At 45.2% G+C, this 14,898-nt stretch overlaps 1 protein-coding gene and 1 long non-coding RNA gene across 2 annotated transcripts; both read right to left on the reverse strand.

Annotated features, from left to right (window-relative positions):
- Window positions 1-1,147: 1,147 nt before the first annotated feature.
- Window positions 1,148-2,849, reverse strand: LOC139028320 (uncharacterized). The gene is made up of 2 exons (XR_011480496.1): window positions 2,725-2,849; window positions 1,148-2,659 (listed from the first exon to the last, which is right to left on the reverse strand). It is a non-coding gene; the product is annotated as an uncharacterized lncRNA (long non-coding RNA).
- A 1,764-nt stretch (window positions 2,850-4,613) lies between these two features.
- On the reverse strand, window positions 4,614-13,428 carry gse1b (Gse1 coiled-coil protein b). Its single transcript, XM_070445439.1, has 6 exons — window positions 13,296-13,428; window positions 12,948-13,219; window positions 12,017-12,130; window positions 11,410-11,772; window positions 5,539-5,884; window positions 4,614-4,742 (listed from the first exon to the last, which is right to left on the reverse strand). The coding sequence occupies exons 2-5, from the start codon at window positions 13,030-13,032 to the stop codon at window positions 5,574-5,576; spliced, it is 873 nt and encodes a 290-aa protein (XP_070301540.1). The 5' UTR covers window positions 13,033-13,219; window positions 13,296-13,428; the 3' UTR covers window positions 4,614-4,742; window positions 5,539-5,573.
- Between the last annotated feature and the right edge of the window lie 1,470 nt (window positions 13,429-14,898).

Below are 14,898 nucleotides of genomic sequence, written 5' to 3' on the forward strand. Positions count from 1 at the left end.
ACTGCCAATCCACAAGTCCTCTGTTGGAGGTAGTGTTAAATATCTACAAGCAGTAATAAGGGTGATACAAATCTATCCATTCCAGAATGAGAATGTCATTTCCGAACAAGACATAAAGTCAAATGTTGCTAAATGACCTTATGACTGGATSAATCTCTAGTCATACACAACTATGGGTGCAACCATTTGTGCCAGAATTCTCACCAGACATCAGCTTTCATGGTGTAGAGGTGAGGAGTAACACACAGTATAAACCCATTAGGATTGAGGGGTGTAATAAGTTAGCCAGGACAACAGGGTTACATCACTTACTGTTACAATAAGTACCATGGAATCTTTAATGACCACAGTCAGGACATCCGTCTGAAAGGCTGCACCTTACGCAGGGCAATGTCCCTGTCAGTGCCCCTGGGCATTGGGAACTCCTTAGACCAGAGGGAAGAGTGCCCCCTACTGGTCCTCCAACACACCACTTCCAGCCTACTGTAGGGTAGATAGGGTTTGATGGAAGAGTAGAGAAACTTGTCTGACTGCAACTGAAGGACTGCCCTTCAGGCTGTGATGATTCATATGAACTTTATCACTGAATACTTTGTTGTGAAACTTTTAGTTTTAATCATAATTAATATTAACAAAGAGTTATTGATATAATACAGTGATATATAGCGTCAATGGAAAACACCTTTTAGTTTGCAATAATCATAATGCCAGGCCAGAACTAACCATTTTATTAAAGGATATAAAGCTATGCTATGTAATGGTAAGATTTGTCCTTCCCGAGTCCTATACTAACAGTTGTGGTTAAGTACTGTAACAATCTACACTGTCATTTTATAACTATGCCATGCATATTCTAACCATCACATATTATGTCCAGTAATCACAGATAATTAAGTTTTGACATAAGAGTGATTTGATGATTTCACTATATTTTCTCTTGTCAGTTTTTGCCTGCCTCATAATAAACAGATGGTAAATCCAATGTAGTAGAAACACTTAATTGATAACCCCCATCTCTATCAGACATGTGTGACTTCAGTCTCACTGTTAAACACACATCAGAGTTCGAATTTTACTCAGATACTGAAAAAGGATGCAGTGAACCTGCAGGAAGATATGGTGCCAAGAGAAGACTTAACTATTCAAGTACATTTTTGAAATATTTTCTTTTATTTTTTTGTCTGAAATTACAGCAATATATTCATAAATACCTAATTACTACATTCAACAAATAATATATTACATTACAATTAATTCAAACAAGTACATTTTAAAATCAGAGTTTCACAGCATCTAGAGTCTAGACATCCTCCATAGAGTAAGGGGGCTATTGCGTGTGCGTGCGTGGTAGAGTAAGGAGGCTCTGGGGAAGGGCCTAACGTCCTCCCGCTAACTCATTGGCTGCTTAACTCAGTGGTAGCGCTTGCTGTCTGATTGACAAGTGGTGCTCTATCGTAGCTCTGCTCTGGTCTGTAAACATGGTTCCGCCTCCTTAACAGGTTAGGTTGTTCCTCTGAAAGCTCACCAGGAGTGAAACATAGAGGGATGTAGGGACCAGACCTGCAGCCAACCTCCCCTCCCTGCCATCTCACATCCACAGCATCAGACTGGAGTTCAAACAGAACCCGTTTATGACTACATACTCAGCCTTGTCAACTCTGACTGATAGCACTACAATACCCACGCTGCATTGCGATCTATGCTGCCAGAGGTCCTCCTGCAAGGCTAAAAGGCCAGACACTCCCACAGAAGGAAGGTAGGGGAATAGAGAGAATGGGGAACAGGGGTACTGAGGCACAGGAGACAGCTATGGCCAGCAGCGAGGTGGACACTGATGCAGGCATGAAAACACACACTATAGATGCACAGTGCAGAGCAGGACAAGGATTCATATACTTGGCAAAAGAGAACCTTTCATTGACTTTGGATTTGAGGGCCCTCAAGTGGAGAAAAAAATCGTCCATTATCCAGTTGTTGGCAAGGGCTTTGACATTATGATAAGTGGGATCAATGTAGTAATATAACACGTTTTGTAGTGGGTTGGCCATTTCAATTCAGGGAGTTATCTTAATTGCTCTATTTTGAGGTTTAAAAAAGTCTCATGATATTTTGTGTGAAGGAGGGCTACTTTTTGGCACTATTTCCTTTTATGGCAAACCCAAAGGAGAAGAATCTAGCAAGATCTCCCTCGGTGCATTGTCACATGGTACTGTCTGCATTGTTTCCTCTCTCTAGGTTTAGTGATGTGAATGTCTCGTAATGGGTGTTGTGTCCCTTGTGCTTAATGATAAGGTCCAGAGAGATTGGTCTAGTTATCAGACAACAGTTCTACTAAGGGCTCATCCCTGGACTAGGGGCTGAAGGGGAATATATGAGAGAGAGAGAGAGAGAGAGAGAGAGAGCGAGAGAGAGAGCGAGAGAGCGCAAGAGAGAGACAGAGAGAGACAGAGAGAGGGACAGAGAGACAGAGAGAGAGAGACTAACTGTAGCGGTCACTCACTCTTTCCCATGGGTAACTACTCACACAGGGAGAGTGGTAAAACATGCTGTTCCTGACAGGAGGGGTTCTGTGTGGGTGTTTTGACGGAGTGCATGGATCTGGGAGGCCTGTGGGGCCTGGAGTTAGGTCTTACCCCCATCTCAGTGAGCCTTACGGGGCCTGGTAGCAGGGAGGGGCTGGGGCTGGAGTTAGGTCTTACCCCATCTCAGTGAGGCTTACGGGGCCTGGAGGCCAGGGGAGGGAGGGCTGTGGGGCCTGGAGTTAGGTCTTACCCCCATCTCAGTGAGCCTTACGGGGCCGGAGGCCAGAGGGAGGGAGGCCTGTGGGCCTGGAGTTAGGTCTTACCCCATCTCAGTGAGCCTTACGGGCCTGGAGGCCAGGGGAGGGAGGGCTGTGGGGCCTGGAGTTAGGTCTTACCCCCATCTCAGTGAGCCTTACGGGCCTGGAGGCCAGGGGAGGGAGGGCTGTGGGGCCTGGAGTTAGGTCTTACCCCCATCTCAGTGAGCCTTACGGGGCCTGGAGGCCAGGGGAGGGAGGGCTGTGGGGCCTGGAGTTAGGTCTTACCCCATCTCAGTGAGCCTTACGGCGGCCTGGAGGCCACGGGGAGGGAGGGTGTGGCTGGAGCTCAGCTCGCTGCTATGGCAGAAACCATGGCTGGATCAAAGGGGGAGAGGAGAGGAGTGGAGCATGTTCTCTCTCTCCTTTTCTCCCTCAATCTACACCCGAACAGGGAGTCCTGACCAGCAGCAGAAAAACACTAAAAGCAAGCTTTCTGTTTCAACCAAAAAAGCATGAACATATAAAAAAATGGCAGGCTTATTTTCTTCTTCTTAAATAGAACAATGATTAAAGTAAAAAAACATACAAAATTATTTTTAGTCTTAATATTATTTACAATACAAGGCTGAAGCACCTTTTAAATTCTTATTCTCATCTCGAAATAAAACATTTCTTTATTCATTCCAAAATGTGCATTTTGTAAGTTCTTCCCTAATTTGAACAGTTCTTTGTCGTAACACAGTACCACCAGGTAGTTCTTCAGGTCTTTCTCTTTAAGTGCATTTCAAGTTTGAAAGCTGGCCTGACCTGCCGCCAGGAGAGATGCTGGGAGGTTCAGTCCTGTCCGATTGGCCAGAGGTAGGGGCATTGGATTGGTGGTAGATGGCGCTCTGTCACGTGACCACACCCATTCTAGGGCTGAGCTGCTCTCGGTTGCAGGATTGTCTGTGTGGGCGTGGCTGTGAGGGGCCCAGGATGGGGCTGGACTGCAATGTAAGAGAGTAACTGGTGCTGCTGAAGAGAATGGTGTGAGTTGTTCCTTCTGTATGTTTGTGTGTGTGTTGACCATGCCGTCCTAGAGCTTTGCCCATGTGTGACGTGCCCGTTGCGCCCTCTGCCCCAGGGTTAGCACAGACCACTGGCTGGTGGCACCGTCCTCGGCAGGCTGCGGGCAGCCCCATCCATCTATCAATGAATCCATGAATCCATCCCTCTCTCCTGTGGAGCTGTCCACTGGGGGGTAACCTTGTAGTCCCTCCCCGGCCAGTGGGCTGCGCGGCAGCGTCAGACACTTCCTGAAGTGCGTCCAACTCGCCTGCTAACTTCTCCCTCTCCACGCCACTCTCTGTCTCTGCAGACATCAATCAGGCGGTAAAAGAGAAGGAGGAGGGGGGAAGAGAGAGAGAGAGGAGAGAGGGAGAGACGAGGGAGGAGAAGAGGAGAGAGAGGAGAGGGAGAAGAGAGAGAGAAGAGAGAGAGAGGAGAGAGAGAGAGAGAGAGAGAGAGGGAGTAGAGTCAATAAAACCATATTAACAAAAATGTAACAACACCGTAAAGAGAAAGTAACAAAAACGCAGCACAAGTATACACAACACACACACACACACACACACACCACCACACACACACACACACACCACACACACAACACACACAACACACACACACACACACAACACACACACACACCACACACACAACACACACACACACATTTGCTTAGAATTCTGTGCCATTATTTAATATTATTTTACAGTATGAAGAATACAATTGAACATAGCTGATTAAAATAGAAACATATTTCCTCCAAACGATTTGAAGGAAGCTCAGTGATGATAGATGTAGCAGACAGGGTCTTACCCCCATGCTGTGGGAGAGCTGCTCTGCTGTCAGGCTCAGGTTGTAGTGCTGGTTCTCCAGTCTCCGACACTGCTCTGCAGCACCTGGCGCTCCACACCTTGCTCTGAAGGAGGGAGGGAGGACCGAAGGCAGGGAAGAGAAGGAGGGAGCAGAGAAGGAGGAGAAGGAGAGGAGGGGAGCAGAGGAGGAGAGGAGAGAGGAAGGAGAAGAGAATAACAGTGAGCCTGAGGGGATATGAACCTGGGTTATCATTAGCATCCATGCTAACACTCCCTACCTGTCTGTCTCCCATGTACCAATAACCAGAGAGCAGACACAGCTAGAGCTACAGCAGACCATACTGCCACAGGCAAGCAGCAACAAACTCACTACACAGACTCATTACAGATAGTGTATGTTATGTTGACTGTTTACATCCTAATTTGTTGGACCAACAGAGTAGTAGAAAAAGATAAATCCACCCTCTAGTGTTGGGAATACGCTACAACTACTCATAACCAAAAAGTCTAAATGTCCATTGGTCTCTAGATTTCAACCATACATGAACGATTCCAAAATCAAGGACATTAGTCATTAAAGGTCCAATGCAGCCAGTTAAGTACCTTATTGTGATTGTTTTCAATTAAAATGGTCAAAAAAAATAAGAAAAAAGCTTCTTAGCAAATAGCAATTTCTCAAGCAAGAATTTGACTAGGAGTGTCTGGTAGTGCTCTAAGTGGGAGGGGAAACTGAAAAATATTTTTATTGGCAGGAGGTTGGAGCTCTCTTTCTTATTGGTCTATTAACTAATTCACTGCCAGGCAGGCAAACTTCACCCCACTAAAACAGCCCAAAAAATAATAATAATGTTTTGACTGCACTGGGCCTTTAAATAAACAGAAAAGTGACTGACTGCTTACCTTCAATGTATTCCTGATAGGCTTCAAAGATCGCTTCAATCCCTGCCACCTGGGTACTGGGGCCTCCTCTTCCTCCTCTTCCTCGTCTTCTTCTGAGTCCTCTGGTGCAGACTGCTCCTCCCTCGCTCCTGGGGGCTCTCGTGTGGGGTGTGGGGGGCAGTGCTGCCATTGGGCTGGGGGTGCTGGTGTGAGTGCGGTGTTGGATGGAGTGTGCGTGCGGGTGTGTGTGAGGGTGTGTGCTGTGCACGGGGCGCGGCCCGGCTGGGGGTGCTCTGCAGCTCTGGAATGTTGTAGTGCACGGAGGAGTCCTGGAGGTGAGAGGGCGCTGAGATCACTGTGGCTCCACCTTGAGAGAGGGGGGGGGGGTAGAGAGAAAGGGAGAGAAAGGGATATTTATATTTATTTAACCATTATTTAACGTAGCAAGTCAGTTAAGAACAAATTCTTATTTACAATGACGGCCTACCCCGGCCAAACCCAGACAACGCTGGGCCAATTGTGCGCCGCCCTATAGGACTCCCAATCACAGCCAGATGTGATACAGGATGGATTCGAACCAGGGACTGTAGTGATGCCTCTTGCACTGAGATACAGTGTCATAGACCGCTGCGCCGCTCGGGAGCCCAAGATATTACATTAACACATCATCACTGTTATTACTTGGGTTGTTCCACAGATAGAGAACATTTTGCGCCCCTTTGATATTTAAAGGAGAAATTGTGCACCAATACTGAATTGTATAAGCCTGTTATACTCAATGAAGTGCCCTTTAATATTGACCACATGGGAAATTCAATAAATCAGATTTTTCTTTTGAATAACAATTTGCTAAGGTGCCAAACTTCAGAACATGTCCTTTGCATGTTTTTAAAGGTCCAATGCAGCAGTTTTTWWRRWKKWTTRKAAWWAWTTRRMGGMWAAAAATGAAGGATCGTACTGTGATTGTTTTCAATTAAAATGGTCAAAAATAAACCAAAATAGCCTTTTAYCAAAGAGCAATTCCTCAAGCAAGAATTTTGCTAGGACTGTCTGGGAGTGGTCAAAGTAGGGCAGGGAAAACTAAAAACTAGTAGTTATTCTCTTTCTTATTGGTTTATTAACAAATGTACCGCCTGGTGATGTCACCAGGCAGGCCAAAACTCCAATCACCAAACAGTCTTACACTAAAAGGGAATTATCATAATTTTCACAATTTCACAGTATTATCTCAAACTCATAGTGTGGAAATATTTATAAAACACAGGAATATCATGTTTCTGACTGTATTGGGTCTTTAACCCAAAGTTCTTCAAGTGTATTACCACCATTGTTAGCCCTAGTTATGTTCTTGTTTGACAAAATCATTTCTGAAGATTAATATTCATTTAATTTAGTGAACTTCTTTTTTAATATGGTGAAACTATTCCTTTTTAAATATGTTTTTCAAAATAAACATTGAACAAATAATAGTCAAATCATCGTGTAAAAGCAGGTGAGTTGGGTCTATGCTTTTTGGCTGGAAAACCGTGCGAGTCAAGCAAAACAAGTCACCACTGTTACCCATTGATAGATGATAGAGATGATAGAGACCTTAGTGCTGCCTTTGATGCCATCGATCATCACATTCTTTTGGAGAGGTTGGAAACCCAAATTGGTCTACACGGACAAGTTCTGGCCTGGTTTAGATCTTATCTGTCGGAAAGATATCAGTTTGTCTCTGTGAATGGTTTGTCCTCTGACAAATCAACTGTACATTTCGGTGTTCCTCAAGGTTCCGTTTTAGGACCACTATTGTTTTCACTATATATTTTACCTCTTGGGGATGTCATTCGAAAACATAATGTTAACTTTCACTGCTATGCGGATGACATACAGTTGTACATTTCAATGAAACATGGTGAAGCCCCAAAATTGCCCTCGCTAGAAGCCTGTGTTTCAGACATAAGGAAGTGGTGGGCTGAGAACATTCTACTTTTAAACGTCGGACAAAACAGAGATGCTTGTTCTAGGTCCCAAGAAACAAAGAGATCTTCTATTGAATCTGACAATTATTCTGATGTTGTAAAGTCGTATCAAATAAAACTGTGAAGGACCTCGGCGTTACTCTGGACCCTGATCTCTCTTTGACGAACATATCAAGACTGTTTCAGAGGACAGCTTTTTTCCATCTACGTAACATTGCAAAAATCATAAACTTTCTGTCCAAAAATGACGCAGAAAAATTTATCCATGGCTTTCGTTACTTTGGTGAAACTGCTAATGCTCTACTTTCTGGCTAACCGACGCCGTACTCGAAATGTACATAAAGCACTAAATAAACTTCAGTTAGTGCTAAATACGGCTGCTAGAATCTGACTAGAACCCAACATTTTTATCATATTACTCCAGTGCTAGCCTCCCTACACTGGCTTCTCTGTTAAGGCAAGGGCTGATTTCAAGGTTTTACTGCTAACCTACAAAGCATTACATGGGGCTTGCTCCTACATATCTTTCCGATTTGGTCCTGCCGTACATACCTACACGTACGCTACGGTCACAAGACGCAGGCCTCCTAATTGTCCCTAGAATTTCTAAGCACAACAGCTGGAGGCAGGGCTTTCCTCTATATAGTTCCATTTTAATGGAATGGTCTGCCTACCCATGTGAGAGACGCAGACTCGGTCTCAACTTTTAAGTCTTTACTGAAGACTCATCTCTTCAGTGGGTTATATGATTGAGTGTAGTCTGGCCCAGGAGTGTGAAGGTGAACGGAAAGCCTTGGAGCAACGAACCGCCCTTGCTGTCTCTGCCTGGCTGGTTCCCCTCTCTCCACTGGGATTCTCTGCCTCTAACCCTATTACAGGGGCTGAGTCACTGGCTTACTGGTGCTCTTTCATTCCGTCCCTAGGAGGGGTGCATCAACTTGAGTGGGTTGAGTCACTGACGTGGTCTTCCTGTCTGGGTTGGCCCCCCCCCCTGGGGTTGTGCCGTGGCGAGATCTTTGTGGGCTATACTCGGCCTTGTTCAGATTGGTAAGTTGGTGGTTGAAAGATATCCTCTAGTGATGTGGGGGCTGTGCTTTGGCAAAGTGGTGGGTTATAATCCTTCTGTTTGGCCCTTGTCCAGGGTATCATCGATGGGCCCACAGTGTCTCCTGACCCCTCCTGTCTCAGCCTCCAGTATTTATGCTGCAGTAGTTTATGTGTCGGTTGGCTAGGGTCCAGTTTGTTATATCTGGAGTACTTCTCCTGTCTTATCGGTGTCCTGTGTGAATTTAAAGTATGCTCTCCTTACATCTCTTTTTCTCTCTCGGATAGACTGAGCACTAGGACCATGCCTCAGGACTACCTGGCATGATGACTCCTTGCTGTCCCAGTCCACATGGCTGTGCTGCTGCTCCAGTTTCAACTGTTCTGCCTGCGGCTATGGAACCTGGACCTGTTCACCGGACGTGCTAACCCTGTCCAGACCTGCTGTTTTCAACTCTCTAGAGACAGCAGGAGCGGTAGAAGATACTCTTAATGATCGGCTAATGAAAGCCAACTGACATTTACTCCTGAGGTGCTGACTTGCTGCACCCTTGACAACTACTGTGATTATTTATTATTTGACCATGCTGGTCATTTATGAACATTTGATCATCTTGGCCATGTTCTGTTATAATCTCCACCCGGCACAGCCAGAAGAGGACTGCCACCCCTCATAGCCTGGTTCCTCTCTAGGTTTCTTCCTAGGTTTTGCCTTTCTAGGGAGTGTTTGTCCTAGCCACCTTGCTTCTACACCTGCATTGCTTGCTGTTTGGGGTTTTAGGCTGGGTTTCTATACAGCACTTTGTAAATACATTTGATTTGATAGATAGGCGAGACATTTTTTAACAATACATTTTTTGGGGGGAAACTTGCATTCAATTGCCCATCCCTGTTGCACAGAACAAGCTTCCATTCCCTCTGTCACGAGGGGATTTATGGCTGATTTAAGATGAAAACCTCAACCCTGTTACAGTCAACCCTGTTACTTTAATGGCAATACATTGGCACTTACGATAGTATTTTTTTAAATTTAAAAGAGAAAACACTATGAATCCTGCACAACCTTAATGGTCAGGGTTAGGATCTATTTTGGMTTCAACTGGCAAGTTTCTTCACTGACATTTTCAACCTCTCCCTGACCGAGTCTGTAATACCAACATGCTTCAAGCAGACCACCATAGTCCCTGTGCCCAAGAACACCAAGGTAACCTGCCTAAATAACTACCGACCCGTAGCACTCACGTTTGTAGCCATGAAGTGCTTGAAAGGCTGGTCATGGCTCACATCAACACCATCATCCCAGAAACCCTAGACCCACTCCAATTTGCATACCGCCCCAACAGATCCACAGATGATGCAATCTCTATTGCACTCCACACTGCCCTTTCCCACCTGGTCAAAAGGAACACCTACGTGAGAATGCTATTCATTGACTTCAGCTTAGCGTTCAACACCATAGTACCCTCAAAGCTCATCACTAAGCTAAGGACCCTGGGACTAAACAGGGTAGGGTAGGCAACAACACATCTGCCACACTGATCCTCAACACCGGTGCCCCTCAAGGGTGCATGCTTAGTCTCTCCTGTATTCCCTGTTCACCCATGACTGCGTGGGCAAGCATGACTCCAACACCATCATTAAGTTTGCTGACGACACAACAGTGGTAGGCCTGATCACCGTCAACAATGAGACGACCTATAGGGAGGAGGTCAGAGACCTGGCAGTGTGGTGCCAGGACAACAACATCTCCCTCAACATCAAGACAAAGGAGATGATCATGGACAACAGGAAAATCAAATCTAATCAAATTGTATTTGTCATATGCACCAAAAACAACAGGTGAAGACCCTACAGTGAAATGCTTATTTACAAGCCCTTAACCAACAATACCGTTTTAAGAAAAATAAGTGTTAGGTAAAAAATAGAAAATAAAAGTAACAAATAATTAAACAACAGCAGTAAAATAACAAGCGAGGCTATATACAGGGGGTACTGCTACAGAGTCAATGTTCAGGTGCACCGGTTAATTGAGGTAATATGTACATGTAGGTAGAGTTAAAGTGACTATGCATAGATTATAAACAGAGAGCAGCAGCAGCATAAAAGAGGGTGGGGGCAATGCAAATAGTCTGGGTAGCCATTTGATTAACTGTTCAGCAGGCMTATGGCTTGGGGGTAGAAGCTGTTAAGAAGCCTTTTGTACCTAGACTTGGCGCTCCGGTACCGCTTGCCGTGCGGTAGCAGTGAGAACAGTCTATGACTAGGGTGGCTGGAGTCTCCCTGCCATCCAGGACCTCTACACCAGGCGGTGTCAGAGGAAGGCCCTAAAAATTGTCAAAGACTCCAGCCACCCTAGTCATAGACTGTTCTCTCTGTTACCGCACGGCAAGAGGTACGGGAGTGCCAAGTCTAGGTCCAAAAGGCTCCTTAACAGCTTCTACCACCAAGCTATAAGACTGCTGAACAGTTAAGAAAATTGTTTTTTTACAATGCTGCTACTCGCTGTTTATTATCTATTATCTATACATAGTCACTTTACCCCTACCTACATGTACACATTACCTCGACTAACCTGTACCCCAGCACATTGACTCAGTAGCGGTACCCCCTGTATATACCCTCGTTATTGTTACTTTATTGCGTTACTTTCTTTTTACTTTAGTTTATTTAGTAAATCTTTTCTTAACTCTTATTTTTCTTAAAACTGCATTTTTGGTTGAGGGCTTGAAAGTAAGCATTTCACGGTAAGGTCTACACCTGTTGTATTTGGCGCATGTGACAAATACAATTTGATTTGATCTGGAGATTCCCAGTATAAGCTGATCCTAGATCTGTGCCTGAGGATAACTTCTACCTGGAGTATGAACGAGAGCTGCTGTGGTACCTTTGTGCTTCTGCAGGGCCTTCTGTGTGGACTGGAGGACAGACTCGTGGAACTGCTGGGCAAACTCTTCAGCAGTAAAGCTCTCCCAGGGCTTGGTCCGGCCGTTCAGGCTGGGGGGAGCGTCTTTAGGCTGCATGGGGGGCCGCAGGCTATTCAGCAGGCTGGATGACGAGGTCCTCTTGGAGGGGGGGCCCTCAGGGAGCCCACGGGTCTTTTCCGGGTAGGGGAGTGGAGGAGGGGGGTCCTTTGGTCTCAGTGCGTCAGAGGAGGAGGGGGGTTTAGACTGCCCCAGGAGTCCGCCGGGGGAGGAGGGACTGACACTGAGTGGCTCATCTGATTCGCTGGAAAGCGTTGAGGCAGGATCTGTCGGGACAGGCGGATGTCACAGTCAATGAATTGAGACACATTCCCACCCAGAATCATATAAATATACTGTATCAAGACATCAGCAGGCAATCAATCATTTGAACCACAACCCATAACATTACCGCCTGTAACATTACTACAGAGATGTCTCTCACACACCTGTCTGATCGATTCAGCACAAACAGCAGGGAAAGAATGAGGGTGTGTGTTTGTTTGTGTTTGTGCGTGCGTGCGCGCTTACCTGAGTTCTGTGCTTGGGGGGTCTTACATAGGGGTTGAGGGGCATGTCTGATGGTATCCAAGGTTACACTCTTCTGTTTAATAGCCTGAAGCAACTCTACCACTGTCTCATTATCTGGCAGAGAGAGAGGTATATATAGAGAGAGAGAGTGGGAGAGAGAGCGAGAGAGAGAGAGAGGGAGAGAGAGAGGGAGAGAGGGGGAGGGGGAGGGAGAGAGAGAGAGAGAGAGAGAGAGAGAGCATTAACATCTCATCCACGTCTTTGTAATTCCTGCTGCACCTCTGCTGTGAGTGTGTGTGTGTGTTTGTGTGGGAGGCTGCACACTACCATCTGCAGGCAGCATGCGGTAAATCCACAGGATTAGCACGGGATCGCCGTAAACCTGCCGCTGCCACAACACGCCTCGCCACAGCAGTGTGTGTGTGTGTGTTTGTGTGTGTGTGTGTGTGTATCTGTTTCTCCTCACAGAAAGTCCAGCTGTCACACTGAAGAGGGAGGCAGTGTAATGTGTAATGCATGCTAGCAACAGTGTGTTTAATATATAACGTATAATTAAGCAATAKGGCACAAGGGCTGTGGTATATGGCCAATATACCAAGGCTAAGAGCTGTTCTTAGGCACAACGCATCTAAACTGGTTACCAARGTAATTAGAACAGTCAAAACAAATGGTCTTACCCGTGGTATACGGTTTGATATACAACGGCTTTCAGCCAATCAGGAATCAGGGCTCGAACCACCCAGTTTATAATGTAKAATAGAGATAGTGAAATGTCAGGTGTCTGTCACACTGTGTACATGTCTCCAGAGCACAGTGGACATGATAACCATGTCCATGACAGCTTTAGGGGTAGGAGGTTAGTTGCTCTGTGCAGTGAGGTTGGATGGTGAGTAGGGGTTAGGGTGTAGTGTTTAGGATGTAGGGTACARACCTCTCCTCTGCTGTACAGAGACGTGGGACAGGCTGAACATGGTGAGGAAGCGTTTCTTGTCTTCCAGTTCGGGGGCTCTGTCCATCTCCTCTGGGGTGAAGTGGGTGCTGAGGGGGGCCGGGGGAGGAGGGGTGCGTTTGGACAGCACAGCCGGGCGCAAGGGGGCTGCGCTCCCTCAGCATCCTCCTCCTCTTCCTCCTCTTCTGCTGCCGCACAGGTGGTCGCGTCGTGACACCGTGGTCAGACCAAACAACACACAGGAAGTCCACTTTCTACAGGGGGATAGGAACGTATTATAAAGCCAGGAGATAACAGTGTGTATAGAGTGTGTGCAGGATAAAACCGTACCTCCGTGGAGTCGTCCAGTTTGAGAGGGGGCTGCCCTGCTACCCTCCTGAGGTGGCCCTGACCTCCTCCTCATCACTCTCATCATACGAGTCATCCAGCTCGTAGTAGTAACCTGGAATGACCAGAGGAGGCAGTTAGTACTGACTTACATACAACTAACAACTTCAGTACATACTACCACTACACAACACAACTAACAACTTCAGTACATAGTACCACTACACAACACAACAACCTAACAACTTCAGTACATACTACCACTACACAAACAGAACTAACAACTTCAGTACATAGTACCACTACACAAAACACAACTAACAACTTCAGTACATACACCACTACACAAACAGAAACCTACAACTTCAGTACATATACCACTACACAAACACAAACTAACAACTTCAGTACATAGTACCACTACACAAACACAAACTAACAACTTCAGTACATACTACCACTACACAAACACAACTAACAACTCAGTACATACTACACTACACAAACACAACTAACAACTTCAGTACAACTACCACTAACAAACACAACTACAACTCAGTACATAGTACCACTACACAAACACACTAACAACTTCAGTACATACTACCACTACACAAACACAACCTACAACTTCAGTACATACTACCACTACACAAACAGACAACTAACAACTTTAGTACATACTACCACTACACAAAACACAACTAACAACTTCAGTACATACTACCACTACACAAACAGAACTACAACTTCAGTACATACTACCACTACACAAACAGAACTAACAACTTAGTACATACTACCACTACACAAACACAACTAACAACTTCAGTACATACTACCACTACACAAACAGAACTAACAACTTCAGTACATAGTACCACTACCAAACACAAACTAAAAACTTCAGCTACATAGTACCCACTACACAAACACAGAACTAACAACTTCAGTACATAGTACCACTACACAAACAGACCTAACAACTTCAGTACATACTACCACACACAAACAAACTAACAACTTCAGTAACATACACCACTACAACAAACAGAACTACAACTTCAGTACATACTACCACTACACAAACACAACTAACAACTTCAGTACATTACTACCACTACACAAACACAACTAACAACTTCATACATTACTACCACTACACAAACCAAACTAACAACTTTAGTACATACTACCACTACACAAACAACGAACTAACAACTTCAGTACATACTACCACTACACAAACAAACTAACAACTTCAGTACATAGTAACCACTACAAAACACAACTAACAACTTCAGTACATAGTACCACTACACAAACAGAACTAACAACTTCAGTACATAGTACCACTACACAAAACAGAACTTAACAACTTCAGTACATACTACCCACTACACCAGAACACACAACTAAACAACAACTTCAGTACATACTACCACTACACAAAACAGAACCTAACAACTTCAGTACATACTACCACTACACAAAACACAACTAACAACTTCAGTACATACTACCACTACACCAAACAGAACTAACAACTTCCAATAACATGTCACTACCACTACCACAAAACAGAATACTAACAACTTTAGTACAT

This window comes from Salvelinus sp. IW2-2015, linkage group LG10 (assembly GCF_002910315.2).
Source record: "Salvelinus sp. IW2-2015 linkage group LG10, ASM291031v2, whole genome shotgun sequence".
NCBI lineage: Eukaryota > Metazoa > Chordata > Actinopteri > Salmoniformes > Salmonidae > Salvelinus > Salvelinus sp. IW2-2015.

Coding starts and splice junctions, on each gene's coding strand:
- gse1b (XM_070445439.1), bottom strand. CDS start 13,032: ATGGACAGAGCCCCCGAACTGGAAGACAAGAAACGCTTCCTCACCATG. Junction 11,773..12,016: donor CCCCCAAGCACAGAACTCAG/GTAAGCGCGCAC, acceptor CTGTCCCGACAG/ATCCTGCCTCAACGCTTTCC. Junction 5,885..11,409: donor GGCCCTGCAGAAGCACAAAG/GTACCACAGCAG, acceptor CCCTCTCTCAAG/GTGGAGCCACAGTGATCTCA.